Here is an 18,016-nt window from a genome sequence, read left to right as displayed (position 1 = left end):
CAGAACTGGTATTTATGTTGAACTCAGAAATATACCACTATCCAGTGCGATCCCACAGAGTTGGCCTCCTCAAGGGGCCGCCGGCCAGACAGTGTCGGCTAGCGACCCCCAGGGGGAGAGCCTTCTCTGTGGGAGCGCCTTCCCTCTGGAATGAGCTGCCCCCGGAGCTTCGCATAATCCCCGATCTCTGGTCCTTCCGACGCGCCTTAAAAAATTGGCTTTTCCAGCAAGCTGGCCTGGCCTAAATAGAATAAAATATAGGATTAATTTGGTTGTTAATTTAAATTCAATTTTTAAATTTTTATTGTAAATATCAATTGGGTTTTTTTTGGATACTTTATTTAATGTCCCTTTTAATTTTTGTAATATGTGTTTTCTTTTATGTTGTACGCCGCCCTGAGTCCTTGGGAGAAGGGTGGCATATAAATCCAATAAATCTAAACCTAAACCTAAACCTATACCAAAGACCTCAGTTTTGACTGTGATTATTATTTCTTTAACTGACTAAGGCTTTGCATACAACCAGAGGGCTAGGACTTGCAGTTCATACTATTTATCACTTGCTTTGCTCATTTTAGTTGATTCCTTAGATTTATTTCTGACGGTAAAATTTTAGATTGATCACTGTTTTCTGTTCTCTGTTTTCAAATTATGACATAGTTGCTATTTTACAGTCAATCCGTATACTTGTTCTAGAGGTTCGGAAAACGACTTCCTGAAAATAGGAGGGGGGATTCTTCTTGTTTCACTATCTATGTTCAGATACATGTTATACCTATTTGTATTTGATGATAGTTGTGGCACCCGGTATCTGATGCAAGTTATACCTGCCTCATCTGTAATCCTGATTTTTACTTTTAATGGTATGCACAGAGAAATCCTCTTGGATATTTTTGGTTCTTAAAAAACATTTGGAGATATTTCACTAGTGCTAGCTCCAACTTCTTTTTAGGTAAGATTTTTGAGAAGGTAGTCTCAACAGGTAGAGAAGGCCTTTTGCACTTGATTGATGTCAGTGCACATATTTTTTTAAATTGCCATCCAGGATTTTACCATTCTGGCACCTAGTGTGCCTATAGCCATTAGGACCACCATGGCTAGTTTTTGCCATAATCTCCCAATTTTGATTTTCATATTTTGATACTTTGTAGTCTTCTTAAAGACTCATATCTCCAATTATTTATCTTCTATTCTACCATCCCCTGGTATTGCCACCTCAATTATCCCCTTTTTCTTCTCCATTTCAATGCACAATTGTTTCTACTTTGTTATGCCATTGTTTGTAAGACTCTGCAATCTTGCAGCATATTTTATTACTATTATTAAGGGTGGATAATCTATAGTTAGATTCACAGTTTAAAACTGGTGGAAACATAATAAGAATTATTAAGGTAGCATCTAAAAATATAGGCAGTACCAAGCTAGATGGTTTTTTAAAAAATAAAATCAGTGTGCAGATCTGATAAATTCCATATTTCCAGATAGTGAGGATGTCCTTTAGGAATATCTGTGCTTAGATAAAATGAAAAGCTAAAGCACTGGTACTCCATTGCAAAATATATGATACATCCTGTATGCCATCAATCATTAAATGTGAATATTTGTAGTGCAGGGTTGAAATGAAGGGTCCTTGATGCTCTTTGAGCTCGCTTGTTTTCTTGCAGACGTTTCATTATCCTAACTAGGTATCATGAGGCTAGTCCTCAATAATTTCCATTAAATATCTGGACAGAATCAGGCAGATTCACTGAAAGAAGCGTTTCAGAACATGAATGATCAGAGGTTCTTCTTTATGTTTCCCTGCAATTCTTTATTCCTTGTTAACGTCAAACTTTCACTGGGACAACTGGAACAATGCAAACTGCATCCTAATAATGGACAGTGGCCATATGAACCTTGGTTCAAGTTGTTCAACTTGAGCAGAACTGTATTTTCTGTCACTCGAGTAGAGTCTTGGCACCATGATCAAATAACACTATTTTGATATTCAGATTCTTAGGGTTGGCAAATATGATACTTCTGACTCTTTTTGCTGGAAATTTTGAAGCACATTGACATTGCATAGAAAACCAATTGCTTATCAATCAATCTTTGATAATTCTGCTAGCAATCAGCATTTTTATTCTTTTAACTAGATGTTAAAACAATTGGAATATTTCATCAAGGATGTATTATATTTCTAACATCCAAATAAGCTTTTGGTGGTCTTCTCATATTTATTTCACTCCTTGTTTGTTCTGTTATATTGATTTGACCCTAATGGAGCTTCTTTTCAATCAGATACTATATTTATGGAAAGCCATCATTTTCTTTATTTGAATCAAGATACTGTCCTCCCAGTATTCTTTTCACTTTTTGGATGCATATCAGAGTATTCGCTTCTATGTTTAGTACATCATCTATTTTTTCTCTTTTTTCTGCTGTATTTATCTTAATTGTATACACTTATATCTAAGGACACTAGAAGACCTGTTTGCTTAACATGTAATATGCTTCTTCAGGCAGTTTTCATTATAATTATACAGTCTACCCTTCTTTCCCGGGCACATCTCACACCTGATCCCTTTTTCTTGCTTCTTATTGCTGTGACAGATGTTGGGAAGTGAGCACATCCTTTCCCTTAGAAGAAGGTTTTTAGGGTATGTGCGTGCTTTTTTAATAGGCAAATTAAAACTATTTATCTTTACCTACAGCCTTAAATAATCCATCCTATTCAATCTGTTATCTGAAATGGTACAGCCCTTCTGTATTTTTCTTCATGTGTCTAGATTGGTGACTTATGGTAGCTCTTCAAATAGTTTATCAGTTAGTGGAGAATGGTATGTTAATGTGGATGACTCCATCTTTATTAAGTGGGTTTCAATTAGGTGGCACTCCAATTTCTATTGTAAGCAACAGAAATGCAAAATATACATTCAACATGTACACAATATATAAATAATAGATATTATGATAAGATTTCTCCTTTCTTTTCTATTTTTGTAGGGAAGAAAGTAGCAAAGCAAGAAGATCTGAAAGAAATGGGTGATATTTCCTCAGGGATGAGCAGCTCCATCATGCAGCTATATCTCAAACAAGTCCTAGAAGCATTCTTTCACGCACAATCCAGTGTTCGTCATTTTGCGCTCAATGTTATTGCACTCACGTTAAACCAGGGTCTTATCCATCCAGTTCAGGTATATAATTGTATATTTAAGTTCACAATTCTGCAAAATATTGACTGGGAGCAATATACATATAGTTCTTTAGAGCTTACTAATGAGTAAGGAAGTACAGAAATCTGTTGTAATCACTATATTTTTATACTTAAGATGTGGATATTTTTCTGGATGTTCAGCAAAAATTTATTTAAGTATTTATTTTACTTACATAGTTTATTTGGTTTGTTTGTAATGTATCTAATCTGATTTCACAAACTCCAGACAATTCTTATTATTATGTCAATCAATTCAACTTAAAACAAACATTTTTTAAAAGCATAATGTAATGAGCTCCTCAGGTTCCAAAACCTCATCAGATAGGAGAGTATTTATACATCCCATGAATTCTTAATGTGAAATACAGACTTTAGGGATTATTTTAGAGTTAGCAGGCTACAACAGAAAAAAAACACCTTCTGATTCCAGACTTCTAGAATCATTTCCTGGGCTGATTACCCAAAAGCGGCAGACTCTGTTTGGAGAAGATTGGCTTGTAGGTAACATGGCTCCATGCCCAATATTTGTAGTTATCAATTTCTTTTCCCCCTGCTTTTCAGTATCATAAACATTTCCAAGGAGTCTAATAATATAGTAAATAGAAAAAGGCAGCAGTGGTATAGAGAGAACAGCAAAAGGCAGAAGCAATGTAAAATAGTACTGAATTCTTTCTTCCTAACCTTGAGTCTTACTAGATGGGATTGCAAAATATTTTGATGCTGGGTGGCCTTTCATTTGGTTTATGGCTGGGAATACTTTAGAAAGCTCTTTGACCATATTTGCTCAGAGGAAATATGAACTCTTTATCTATTTTCTGAAATTATAGGCTGGGGATCATTTGACATATAAATAAAAGACTCATCTGCTATCCATAGGAGGAAACTATTCTTTCTCATCCTCTTAGTAAGGAATAGTAGATGGGAGAAGAATGTAATTGAGCAATTTATATACCAGAGAGATAACATTTATACTTTTTTTGTTTCCCCTTTCTCTGTTTCCTTCACAAGAAGAAACATGGAATTCTTTCAATGATGTTTTTATCTCTTTTTGCAGTGTGTACCATATTTAATAGCAATGGGCACAGATCCAGAGCCTTCTATGAGGAACAAAGCAGACCAACAGCTGGTGGAAATAGACAAAAAATACGCTGGGTTTATTCATGTATGTTGGCCTCTATTTATCTTAATAAATTAAATATCATTTCTATCTGTTTCCATTTATATAAAAATACACACAATCAGAAGAAGCATAGCATTATCAGTAGGTTATTTTCACAATAAAAAGGATATGGTAATTCAGTTTCTGCAGCTGAAAAAAATGAAACAGAAAATATGTTTCCATTAATATACAAAAATTAAGCACATGCCATTTTATGTGGGTTTTTACTAAAGTTTGCATGTTTCTTCTTGAAAACAAAAGTTATGGCATGCGAGAGATTATGTTTTTAGAAGCAAGGAATATATATACTTCCTTGTAGGAGAAAGATGTATTTCAACCAGACCTGCATAAGTTAGACATGATGAGCCAGTTGTGCTCAAAGAGAAATGTTACATAGTCATTGTTTATCAATATTGGATGTAAGATTTTACTATATGCAGTTGCTCATCCCCTCATGATTAAGAGGTACAGAGTTGAATTCTTCTCTACAAGCCAGTTTTGTTTACATTTTTTCAACCTAAGAGTTTCTTTACAACAAACTTTGTCTATTCTTGTTAATAGTTACAAACAGTTGGAATAGGAACAGCAAGAATCAAAATGAAATTTCGGGAGAGAAGGATATGGAATCTGAAGGGCGGAATAGGGAGTCATTTAGGATATGGCACGGAAGTTGTTTGGCAATAACTTCATTCAGATTGGAGTAAGAAATATGTAGGCATTATACATTTTGTTCAATTTCAGATGAAAGCAGTGGCCGGCATGAAGATGTCTTACCAAGTACAGCAGGCAATCAATACTTGCCGAAAAGATCCTGTGAGGGGCTTTAGACAGGATGAATCTAGCAGTGCTTTGTGCTCCCATCTTTACTCCATGATCCGAGGGAATCGGCAACACCGGCGAGCCTTTCTTATTTCTTTGCTCAACCTCTTTGATGACACAGCTGTAAGTCTTACGCAGGCTTTCCGGGCTTCTCTAGAATGTCCTCCTTGATGGATGCTTTTTCTTTGGCTTAGAATAGCTTCACCATTGGATTTCTATATTTAACTTTTTTGTTGTTAGTTGCGAAGTTGTGTCTGACCCATCACTATCACATGGACAACGTTCCTCCAGGCCTTCCTGTCCTCTACCATCCTCTGGAGTCCATTTAATCTCACACCAACTGCTTTGGTGACTCCATCCAGCCACCTCATTCTCTGTCATCCCCTTCTTCTTTTGCCCTCAACCTTTCCCAACATTAGGCTCTTCTCCAGTGAGTCCTTCCTTCTCATTAGGTGGCCAAAGTATTTGAATTTTTTCTTCAGGATCTGGCCTTCTAAAGAGCAATCAGGGTTGATGATCTCTAGGACTGACCAGTTTGATCACCTTGCAGTTCAAGGGACACACATATTTATGGGTTCATTTATTAATCTGATCTAATCGGATTTGAATTTATTGTGATTATATGCTACCAAATTGGTAGCAACCATATAGATAGATGTTCTCCATGACAACCAGTCCCTAACCTGGTCCTTCAGGCCTTCCAATTTTGCATTTCTTGCCATAGTAATTAAGTGCATCCACCTCACTACTGGTTGTCCTGTTTTCTCTTTGCACCTGTTCCAGCATGAGATGCCTCTTTGGAGGTCTTTGCATAGTAGCTCAAATTATATTAGGATAATTTAACCCTGATCATTTTTACATACATTATAACTGTATACAGGCAGTCCTCAACCTATGACCCATTCATTTAATAGTTCAAATTAACAGTGGCCTCAGAAAAAGCAGTCATGGCCTAAATTTGACCTTGAACTTGCCTTACGGTCACATAATTGTAATTTGGTTGTTTATCAACCAGATTACATTTATGACCAATTGTAGCATCCCATGATCACATGATCCCAATTTGTAATATTTTTTGCTGGTTTCTGCCAAAAAAGAAAACCAGAGGAAAAAGCTATTGGTTAAACTGGATTCAGATTTACAACATATGACTCAACTTGCATCCATGGTAAAAACAGTCATCAAAGACATTCTACCAACCCTGACCCTATCACAAGATGACTCTGTATGATTGCAACACAACACAATTCCAGTTGTCTTTGTAGGACAAGAACTACCTATGTAAAAGTACCTTGCAAATCCCAAATATGTACCAGCAATGTGTACCAGTTTCAATGAATTTAATCATCATTTGTGTAAGATTAATAGAACAGTTGCTCAGAAGGTTCTCTGCTGCATTTTTGTTTGATTCTTCCCTTGCTTAGAAATTGCAGGTAGTCCTTGTTTAGCAACTGCCTTAGATAATAATAGTTTACAAATAAGATGGTAATAAATGACAATAAATTAATTTTCCAACTAGTGCAAATTTAGGATAACAAAAGCCTTCAGTATCAAGCTAATCAGCAGACTTTAATCAATGTCTGCTCAGTTTCAGACAATATTTGGGGTGGATTCTAATCAACTAATTAAGGTGACAGGTCTGAGCTTGTTAACTTGTTAACTTGTTAACGTGATATCACTTTTTAGGGAAGCTGCAGTGTTGTAGAGAAAAGCAGCTGAAGAAGTGATTGCTTCTTTTCTGCTTTGGAAGTGGGGCTGGTGGGGAAGGAAGAAAAACTAGGTCAGGCTCAGGAGGCTGTGTGAGATAACTTTATCTGAATGAATGCGATAGTATGATAGTACGTGGGAATGACTTGGTCCACAAATGGCGAGAGGAAAAACCTGGAAAGTGTTTCAGAAGGAACTCTTTTCTGAAGACTTAAAAGAGAGGAGGGGGAAAACTGTTTCCAGTTTTGTAACATTCTATTTAATGTAACTTTACAATAAAGATTTTGGTAATGCCCCTGGTTGTGCTTTTTGTCTGCTTTACCTTAAAGGGCTAGCAATGAGACAGTAGCCACCAATGATCTCCATGGGGGTCCCTCCCCCTACCCTCTCTTAATAGAAGCTATTTAATTGGAACTAATTGCAGTCACTAAACGAGCAATACCTATTTCAGAATTATCTGTTGATCTCTGGGTCTAAAGAAGTTTCCTCCAGTGCTTGCTGTGCCATTGATACACTATCTGGAAAGGTATTAATAGAACAGAGAATTTCATCCTTGCAGAAGTCCCAGTTACTTAGCGTTAAATAAATCTAGCCACTGTACGTAAAATGTGGATTTGAATGGTTATGTCTTTTATATGCATATCTATATCTTTTTATTTTAACAGAAAACAGAGGTGAATATGCTTTTGTATATAGCCGACAATCTTGGCTGTTTTCCTTATCAGACCCAGGAAGAGCCACTTTTTATAATGCATCATATAGATATTACATTATCAGTTTCTGGTAGCAACCTTCTACAGTCATTTAAAGAGGTCAGTGAAATTCTCTTTTAAAATCTTTATTTTTGATAAGTTATTTCTTACACGTGTATCTTTAATAATTCAATGTGTACTGAAAGATTGGACAGATATTTCCCAAGTGGTCCAAACTAAGGCAGTGCACCTGCATTGCTACTGGCTACAGAGTCCTAGAATAATTTTAATTTTGTCTGAAATTTGACCAAAAGCTGTAATGGAGAAGATGAAAGGAGAATAATATCTTTGTATAAATTTTAAGTCTAAAAAATAATTAGGTGCAGCCTTTCAATCTTAAGTTCTCCAAAAGTTATAATTTTTAAGTTTATAAATTTAATAGAGGCAGTCTTTTACTCATAAACTACATTTTTTAAAATGTTAATTCAGACCCTTCATCTGCTGTCAGGAAGGTGTCAGGAAGAGCATCTGGTCAGTAAACACACAGCTCCATCCAATCACTCCAACTCTATCCCAAATTAAGAGATGTTAAGAAATTAACCCCACCCTTATTTGAGTCCCTGTCTAAAATATATAGAATGTTTTACATGAATTGGTTATTTTTCAATAGGAATATTTAATGTTAAGACACCAAAACTATTTATTTTATGTATTTTTATGATTCAAAACTCACAAAAAATGACTCTGGGCAGCAAATAGTAATAATGACACTGACAAGAAGTGAACAAAAATCCTCATCAGCAAAAAAATATAATCAAGACGCACCAACAAAGACTATACCTCTTATGCTAACATGATTAGGGCTAATAAGCTCTAAAGTCTCTCAGTCTCTCCCTCCCCCCCTCCCCCCCTCTCTCTCACACACACGAATGATTACTCCCATGTAGTGAGACCCATATAGTATGTAGAGAAGAGCCAGCAATATGGATTTTTCTCGTGGAATCCATCTCTCAAACCCACAAGAGGCCAACTTCCTCATATGTGCAGTTTGCCTCTCATAAAATTTACAAGCAATGTGTAAAGCAAAAAGTGAGGAAGTATCTTGTGATGAGTGAAATACTATGCTAGATGTTTTACTCAGAGCCTTCTTTTATTTTTTCAGAATTTGTTTAATAATACCTGCAGAGAATTCATGAGGATTTTAATAGTTATTTTTCTGATGGTTCTTAGATATAAAAAGATAGATGTATTCAGTGAAGAGGCATGCTAAGTGCTACAAAGGACTGCCAGTAACGAAGTTAAGCAGTCTCCTTAGTGGAACATGTCAACTATATTCCAAATTGAAAATGAAATCACTGAGACCTCATGTATATATTTCAACATTGATGTGCGGTTGCACAAAATGTCACCACATTTCTCATAACAAGTATTTCAAACATGAGAAATGTGTTAAAATGACTGTGAAATTATACAGAAGGTATTGTATTGTTAGTAGTCTAAAGGACATGTCTCTCTTTCAGTCTATGGTAAAATATAAGAAAGAAAAAAAGCCTTCCTCTGATGAAGAAAGTGAAAGTGAGAGCAATAGTGAAAGTGACAGTGAGAGCGAGGAGGAAATTCAGAAACCCCGGAAATCATCACGAAAACGTGCAAATTCTGATTCAGACACTGATGAAGAAAATGATATCAATGCAGTCATGAAGTGTTTGCCAGACAATTCAGCTCCTTTGATTGAATTTGCAAATGTCTCCCAGGGCATCTTGTTGCTTTTGATGTTGAAACAGCATTTGAAGAACCTGTGCGGATTTTCTGATACGTAAGGACCATTTTAGCTTATTTTTTTATAAATTGGTAAGATTGTATGTGGGGGATTGAACTCTTGGGAACTTGAATCAATAATACTTAAATATGTACGTTAATATTTGTTTTTATAAGGTTAAAAAAGTTTGACTGATTCAGAATGTCTGTTGTTATTATTTCCTTTAAAGCACACTGGAATTTTTCTTAACAACACTTATTTTATTTTATTAGTAAAATTCAGAAATACTCACCTTCTGAGTCGGCAAAAGTTTATGATAAAGCGATAAACAGAAAAGCAGGAATTCACTTCCACCCAAAACAAACGCTGGACTTCCTTCGAAGTGATATGGCTAATTCCAGGCTCACGGAAGATGTGAAGAGGAATATAGTGAAACAATACTTAGATGTAAGTTTTCACTATTTAAAACATCACTATTTACTACTGGCTGAAGATAGAATTTTTCCACAGGTGCGAAATGAGATAGGTATCAAATTAAATGTAAAACCCATAAAATACTTTTATCATTATACAAGAAAAAAAAGTATGTATGCAAGTAGTCCTTGACTTATTAGGAGCCCAAACTTTCTGTTGCTAGGCAAGACAATTGTTAAGTGAGCTCTGTCACGTTTTACCTTTTTTGCCACAGTTGCTAAGCGAATTACTGCAGTTCTTAAGTGAATCATGTGGTTGTTAAGTGAATCTGACTTCCCACATTGATTTTGCTTGTTAGGCACCAGCTGGACAGGCTACAAATGCTGATCACATGACCCTGGGACACTGCAAATGCCATAAATACAACTGGCACAGTTGTCAAGTGCCTGGATTTTGATGGGGATGTTGCAATGTTTCTGTGAAAAACGGCCGTCCATCACTTTTTTCAGTGCTGTTGTAACTTCAAAGAGTCACTAAGTAATAGTTGTAAGTCAGGGTCTACTTGTAATTGTAGTACAGGAGCCACGGTGGTGCAGTGCTTAGAATGTAGGACTAACTCCCTGCTCACTCCAGAAGTTCAATCTTCACCGGCTCAAGGTTGACTCAGCCTTCCATCCTCCCGAGATTGGACCCAGATTGTTGAGGGCAATAGGCTGACTCTGTAAATCGCTAAGGGAGGGCTGTAAAATATTGTAAAGTGATATATGTCTAGGAATAGCAATATAACTTATTGTAGTCTGTTATTGCTAGTGCTATTGTACAGGTCTGTGCCATTAGATAAAATGGTTTTAAGTAATTAAAGTAGATTATGTTACATATATTTAACACACACACACACAAACACACACACAAACGTGTGTGTGTGTGTGTGTGTATACTGCTTTAAGAACTGCTTTAATCATACAACTCTGGTACTGTATATGAAACATAAAAATCTGTTAATGAATGAAATATAAAGTATTTTAAATAAAAAATATATTAGAATCCATTTCTAGAAGCAGTGACAGAATGATTTAGTTCACATTTTCTGTTTTAAAGTTTCGTGACACATAATAAATTGGCCTTTTCATTTTTCTTGTTATGCAATATTGTCCAGGAATAAGCCAACTAAAATCTTACCCCATCAGAAACATAAAAATTAGGAATATACAAAGCAGACTAGCTGGTTCCTGCACTATTATCTTTCCCCCTAGGATGTTTTTCCCTCCAGATTCTTGGCATGTCTGTTTCCCAAAGCAGAGGTTTCAACAAGGAAGTTGCAACATCACTTAATGTGTGCAGATTGACATATGTCTAAATGTCCCTGATTATAATTTAACAACCATTTTCTTGGATCAGCCCATTTTTTTAGTATCTGGAGGAAGACCAGTGAGAACCAAGTGTTGCAGGGACAAACCATAGTGTTTGGTGTATAACTGTTTTTTAGAAAGACAAATTTTATGTTCTGGAATTCTCTTCATCTGCTACATGTCCATATATCATATACCTTCCATAATTAGAGCGAATTATTTTATTTTGTTCCCCAATGTAAAAAAATTTCTGCACATCATTAGGCATAATTTTTGAATTGCAGATTGTCTACAGATGGATTGAGAGGAAGGGGCAAGTTGCTCCAACTATTTGTGGTTTGGTTGGAGCTGCCGACTAGTTTGTCTGAGGAAGAAAACAAAATTTTGTAACAAATCACTTCTGCTTAAAAGTTTTGACCAAAGGGACTTTATGTAGCATATCTCTTCTGTTTTAAAACAGTTTCTCCTCTCCCCTCCCACCTTCTTTTTTAGTTCAAGCTTCTTATGGAACATTTGGATCCTGACGAAGAGGAAGAAGACGGGGAAGTGTCAGCAAGCACAAATGCTCGTAACAAAGCTATTACCTCGCTGCTCGGAGGTGGCAGCCCTAGGAACAATGCAGCTGAAACAGAGGAGGATGAGAGTGATGGGGAGGATAGAGGAGGAGGCACTTCAGGGGTGAGGCGGAGGAGGAGTCAACGTATTTCGCAGCGTATTACGTAAAATGATTTTATGTGCTTATAAATGTCAGTCTATAATAAAATGTACATTGAGTAATGTAATGCATATAAAAATTGTAGATAGAAATTCTTAACCGTTTATACAACTTTTTGTAGAAAGTTTTAACAAAAACAATAAAAAACATAGAGATTATATCTAGTATAAAAATTTCCTTTGGAATGTATTGTGTGTAACCTTTTTATTGTTGCCAAGTTTTTATGTAGCTTTATGATTCATTTGTACATATAATTTTATATATCAATAAGAGTTTAAAGAGACGGGTACAAATTAAAATATGTGATTTTGCAAGGATATGTTAACCCCTTGGCGCTGGCGGTCGCGTCTCATTGCCGGCAATGGAATGTGTGCCGGAAAATCCCAACTCCCGGCGTCAAGGGATTAAAAGCAATAAAAGCAATAATTTCAATCAAGTTCTTTTGTGTAACACTTGGTCTTTTTTCCCCTCCAATGTTTTAGTCATTGAGAAGGTCAAAACGAAATTCAGACTCTACGGAGTTGGCAGCACAGATGAATGAAAGTGTTGATGTCATGGATGTCATCGCTATTTGCTGTCCAAAGTACAAAGATCGACCACAAATTGCAAGAGTAGTGCAGAAAACCAGCAATGGCTTCAGTGTTCAATGGATGGCAGGCTCCTACAGTGGCTCCTGGACTGAGGCTAAGCGCCGTGATGGCCGCAAACTGGTGCCTTGGGTAGACACTATCAAAGAGTCAGACATTATTTACAAAAAAATTGCTCTAACGAGTGCTAATAAGCTGACTAATAAAGTTGTTCAGACTTTACGATCGCTGTATGCCGCCAAGGATGGAACTTCCAGCTAATAATGCATTTGTACACATGCAGCCAAATTTTACAGGAAAGAACAGAAAAAAAAACTTGAAATTACCAACTTTCTGGCAAAAAATCAATTTAATGAAGAGTAAGAATGACACCTGGGATGCAGGAAACAGAAGGAAATGTTTGGTAAACATTTTTGTGGGAGCTTCCTTCGCTGTTGTGCAGCAGAAACTTCTCAGTTCATTTTTACTCCCACTGTATAATAGTTTAACGAAAAAAAATGTTTATATCTTGAAAAAAACCTTTCTGTTTAAAAAAAATAAACAAGTGAATGTTGGAAATTAGTCTGTTAATGTTCTTAATAAAGTGTTCTTGGAGTTTAACCTAGCAGCGGATGGCTTTCTTTAGCTTAGCCCAGTTTCAAGGAAAGCATCGTTTTTCCAGGCTGTAAAATGGCAGAATTTCCTGGATATATAATTTATTCTGTTGGGGGAAAAAAGCATGCAGTATCTATGACCTACCTGCAGGAGGAGTTTTTGTAAATGTAGATTTTTGATGTATTAGGTCACCCTGAAATAATACAAGAAAAGGGATCCCCAGCAAATCTGGTGGAACGAATACTGCAATAAATTTTTTTACTTCTCTTTGTTACTTGTCTGTTTCCATTTGAATTTCTTATTGTAAAGATCTGTTTAAATCCATTTATATTCTTTTTCAGTCTTTTATGTAAAATTTACTATATCAGTGGTTTTCAAAGCAAGACATAAATATTGTTTATACAGTTTGTATAGGCTGATTTCTGAATAATTGGTATCTTTATCCCTTACAAGGGTGTAAACACACGTTAACTCCAGGGTTTTATTGTATCCTGCAATATTTAGTATTAACTATATATGATTTAGCACTGTGCCAAACACATTTTCAAGAGTACATTTTGATATAAAAAGAAACTATAGTTTATTTCTTGTATGCTTCAATTTCTTTCTAATGCTGTTCATATGGCAATGTTCAAAACATAGGGGGAAAAAACCATCATTCTGTTCTGAGTAAAGAAACATGTATATTTCGTTAGGACATCGAAGTGCATTACACTAGGACATAATGCGCAAAGGCACCCCCTGTATTCTGCTGTTATTGCTTTATGATCCAAGTGGTACTCCCTTACTGAATCAGTTGGAGCCTGCAAATGTCAGGAATCAATATGGATTTGTAACTTATAGTTGCACTAACGTAACCGTTTTCAATGATTTTTTAAAAAAAAGCTGGACAGAAATGGCTGTATTGTAGATAGGCTTTTTTAATTACTTGAAATCTGTTTTCATCTTTTATACACTGAAAATGCTATTTTAAACTGTCTCTGGAGTGGTGCTTCAATGTGTACTTGTCACCATTCTTTCAGAAGCTGTTCTATTTCTGGGTAATAACACAAAAATAATTTTTGCATATTGACAAAAGCAGAAGAAATGAATAGCATAATAATTAGCAAATAACTATTTTAAAGTCTACATTATATTTAAAAGTGGATGTTCATCAAAGATTTTAGATGCATTCAATTCAATTATAAAACTAATATATGGTGGGCTGTGTTTTTATTACATTAATTTACAGAATTCTAGTGTTACTTGATCTGTAGGAAACAGTAACACAATATTCAAATTCATTATCTTGTACAGAATTGAAAAATTAAACTTATATGACTAAAAATTTACCATAATCTAATTGCTCTATGAAATAGTTTTCATTTCCTCTTCTTTGTCGTAGTTGCTGCAAATATTTCTGGGCAAAATCTATTTTTAATGTTGTGAAAGCAAAAGCTGTGCTGCATTCATTCAATTACTATATTTTGCCTAATTCTTTTTTGTACAATACTGAGTTTATTGAGTTTTAAGTTTGAGTTTTATTAGAATTTGTAGGCCGCCCTTTTCCCTGAGGGGACTCAGGGCGGCTCACATAAAACTGGGAAGGGGGGAACACAAACATCAAGATAGAAGACATATAATAAAATGGTAGGCAACATACATTCATCATTCGGGAGGGGTAACTATCCTTATCCCCAGGCCTGACGGGCGAGCCAGTTCTTCAAGGCTATGCGGAAGGCTTGGACGGTGGAGAGGGTACGAATCTCCACGGGGAGCTCGTTCCAAAGGGCCGGGGCTACTGCTGAGAAGGCCCTCCTCCTTGTGGTTGCCAGCCGACACTGGCTGGCCGATGGAATACGGAGGAGGCCTAGTCTATGGGATCTTATTGGTCGCAGGGAGGTAATTGGCAGAAGGCGGTCTCTCAAGTATCCAGATCCACTGCCATGTAGGGCTTTATGGGTGATTAATAGCACCTTGAAGCGCATCCGGAGATCGACAGGCAGCCAGCGCAGCTCGCGGAGGATGGGTGTTATGCAGGTGAATCGAGGTGCACCCGCAATCACTCGCGCGGCTGCGTTCTGAACTAGCTGAAGCCGCCGGATGCTCTTCAAGGGCAGCCCCATGTAGAGCACATTGCAGTATTCCAGCCTAGAGATCACAAGGGCCCGAGTGACTGTTGTGAGAGCCTCCCGATTCAGGTAGGGCCGCAACTGGCGCACCAGGCGAACCTGGGCGAATGCCCCCCTGGTCACAGCCGTTAGGTGGTGGTCAAATGACAGCTGTGGATCCAGGAGGATTCACTCAGTTTACCCCCTGGGTATCTACGAATTGATTTTATTATGTTATATTTTACCAGAAAATTAATCACGTAGCTCCATATTAATTGCTGTGAAATACACTAAGGAGAAATAAGAATTTCTTGATAATGCATTACATGAAGAATTATTCCTATTCCTTAGGGTGATGGGCCCAAAATGTATGTAATTCTTTAAAAAAAATCTAGAGAAAAGTGTTCCAGAGAAGGGGAGTACTGTTGGTGGTTAGTAAATTCTGTTTCTAATTTTCTATGTTGAAGATTCCAGTTCATTCCACTGATTCATATTACATAAATAGATGGGACTTTTTGCCCTATAAACACATGGTAGTTTGTAGACTGAATCTCTGCTAAACCGGAACATTTTAGAAAGGGATATTCCTAAATACCAATAGTGAGATGGGCAGCATATATATTTAATATATAAATCAGCAAGTGGATCCAAAGCCAAATACATTTAAAATGGACATAATTATTGGGCTTTGCTATCTCATATTATCAATATCTTACAAGAAATATGATTCATTCCGCCCGACATCTGACAGTCATTCTAGGGGGATGGGTTCAATTGAACGGGATTATTAGAACCCTAAAAACTAAATTTTAAATATAAATACTGTATAAAATACTAGCTACATGCCCTCAGCTGAATGTTTGTCTGTTATTGTACATATGCAGAATCATTTATGAGTGGGTGACCATTACGTTTGAAATTTTTGTCCAAAACGGGATGGAAACAAAGAATCAGAGTTTAATGGTGAAAAAGTCAAATGATTGCTGGCACCGTGGCACAGACCTATCAAGCAGAGGGCATGTTCTTGATGCACGCCTGGTAGCTTCTCCATCGTGGCAGGAGAGATACTTGACACTGTATCTAAGTCTTCAAGAATTCTGAAAGTTAATTTGAGCTTTTGCAGTCACCTAATCACAATTCACCCATTTGGCCATATTACTCCCAAAATTACCAATTTTCAGCCAGTTAATCTCTTCATTGACTTCTAGTTCCTTCTTGAATAGCTAATCCAGTTGCTATGACTAAATATTTGCCCAATTACCCCAACTGCTTGTTATCCCACATCCGCAGAGGTTACTAAGATGGCAGGAATAGCTAACACTCCAGAAGATAGGCTTCAGATACGGGAAGAATCATGACAGACTTGAACATTGGACGCTATCTAACAACATGAAATTCAATGGTGAAAAAAGTAAGGATCTACATTTAGGCAAAAACCAAATGCACAGGTACATTTGGTACCTCACTCAGTAGTAGCAACTGTGAGAGGGATCTTGAAGTCCTAGTGGACAATCATTTAAATGAGCCAGCCGTGTGTCAAAAAAGCCTTCCATCCTTCCGAGGTGGGTGAAATGAGGACCCAGACTGTGGGGGCAATATGCTGACTCTGTAAACCGCTTAGAGAGGGCTGAAAGCCCTATGAAGCGGTATATAAGTCTAACTGCTATTGCTATTGCTAAGCCAACACAGTACCAGGCTGAGTTAACAGATAGAATCAAGATCACGTGAAGTGTTAATACCACTTTATAATGCCTTGGTAAGGCCACACTTGGAATACTGCATTCAGTTTTGGTCATCACGATGTAGAAAAGATGTGGCGACTCTAGAAAGAGTGCAGAGAAGAGCAACAAAGATGAATAGGGGACTGGAGGCTAAAACATGAACGGTTGCAGCAACTGGGTATGTCTAGTTTAATGAAAAGAAGGACTAGGGGAGACATGATAGCAGTGTTCCAATATCTCAGGGGTTGCCACAAAGAAGAGGGAGTCAAACTATTCTCCAACACGCCTAAATGTAGTAGAAGAAGTAATGGGTGGAAACTAATCAAGGAGAGAAGCAACCTAGAATTAAGGAGAAATTTTCTGACAGTTAAAACAATTAATCAGTGGAACAACTTGCCTCCAGAAGTTGTGAATGCTCCAACACTGGAAGTTTTTAAGAAGAGATTGGATATCCATTTGAAGTGATTTAGGGTTTCCTGCTGAAGCAGGGGGTTGAACTAGAAGACCTTCAAGGTTGCTTCCAACTCTGTTATTCTAAACTGATAATTAAATATAGGATGCAAGCAGATGGACTTGCTATGTATGACTGTAAACATCCATACCTTCCTGCCTCAACTTTGGCTTCAGAAAAAATGAAGCCGACTTAAAGTTTGAAGCTGGTTAATTCTGAGTTAAGAACTGGCAAAATCAAATGTAAAATCTAATAAATTGAAGTCTATGATTTCTCTTGTTCAGAGAATCCTTGTAGGTGTTCTCCTTCTGTAACATTTATCATAAGGTTGTTTTCAATCAATCTCATTTTCAATCAAAGCCAACAAAATTATCTTCCTTAAAAGTTCTAGATTTTCACAGATGTTTCATGGAAATTTGAAATCCAGTTTTAATTTCTTACCTATCTCTTGCTATCTTGAGGGAAATATAATGAGGTCTAAGGGTGATTATAGAGAAGCCCACAAAGGTACATAAATTTTAATATTTTCATTGTAAAGCACTACTTTAGTTAACAAGTCAATGGTAGTTTAAAATCTGCAAAAATAAAACCACACTGTGAAAGTCATAGTTTTAAGAGAAATCATTGGAGTATGCCCATTCCATAAAAATAGCCATTCTTAGCAATTTGATGTATTAACTGGAATTAACATAAGCAATGCTCTCAAGATATGCATTAGTCTGAAGCCATGTTAATCCACTCTATACTGTACAGGTAGTCCTTG

At 36.7% G+C, this 18,016-nt stretch overlaps 1 protein-coding gene across 1 annotated transcript in view; it reads left to right on the top strand.

Moving 5' to 3' along the window:
- NIPBL (NIPBL cohesin loading factor) overlaps window positions 1-13,265 on the top strand; it is a 159,922-nt gene extending 146,657 nt beyond the window's left edge. The window contains 8 exon segments of the mRNA XM_032214687.1: window positions 2,986-3,176; window positions 4,251-4,358; window positions 5,097-5,297; window positions 7,547-7,693; window positions 9,094-9,389; window positions 9,605-9,779; window positions 11,588-11,773; window positions 12,293-13,265. Coding sequence (XP_032070578.1) covers window positions 2,986-3,176; window positions 4,251-4,358; window positions 5,097-5,297; window positions 7,547-7,693; window positions 9,094-9,389; window positions 9,605-9,779; window positions 11,588-11,773; window positions 12,293-12,658 — 1,670 coding nt within the window. The 3' untranslated portion in view covers window positions 12,659-13,265.
- The last annotated feature ends 4,751 nt before the right edge of the window (window positions 13,266-18,016 follow it).

This window comes from Thamnophis elegans, chromosome 3, assembly GCF_009769535.1.
Source record: "Thamnophis elegans isolate rThaEle1 chromosome 3, rThaEle1.pri, whole genome shotgun sequence".
Taxonomy (NCBI): domain Eukaryota; kingdom Metazoa; phylum Chordata; class Lepidosauria; order Squamata; family Colubridae; genus Thamnophis; species Thamnophis elegans.
Note: the sequence above shows the minus strand (reverse complement) of the source record. Positions and strands in the feature narration are given on the sequence as shown.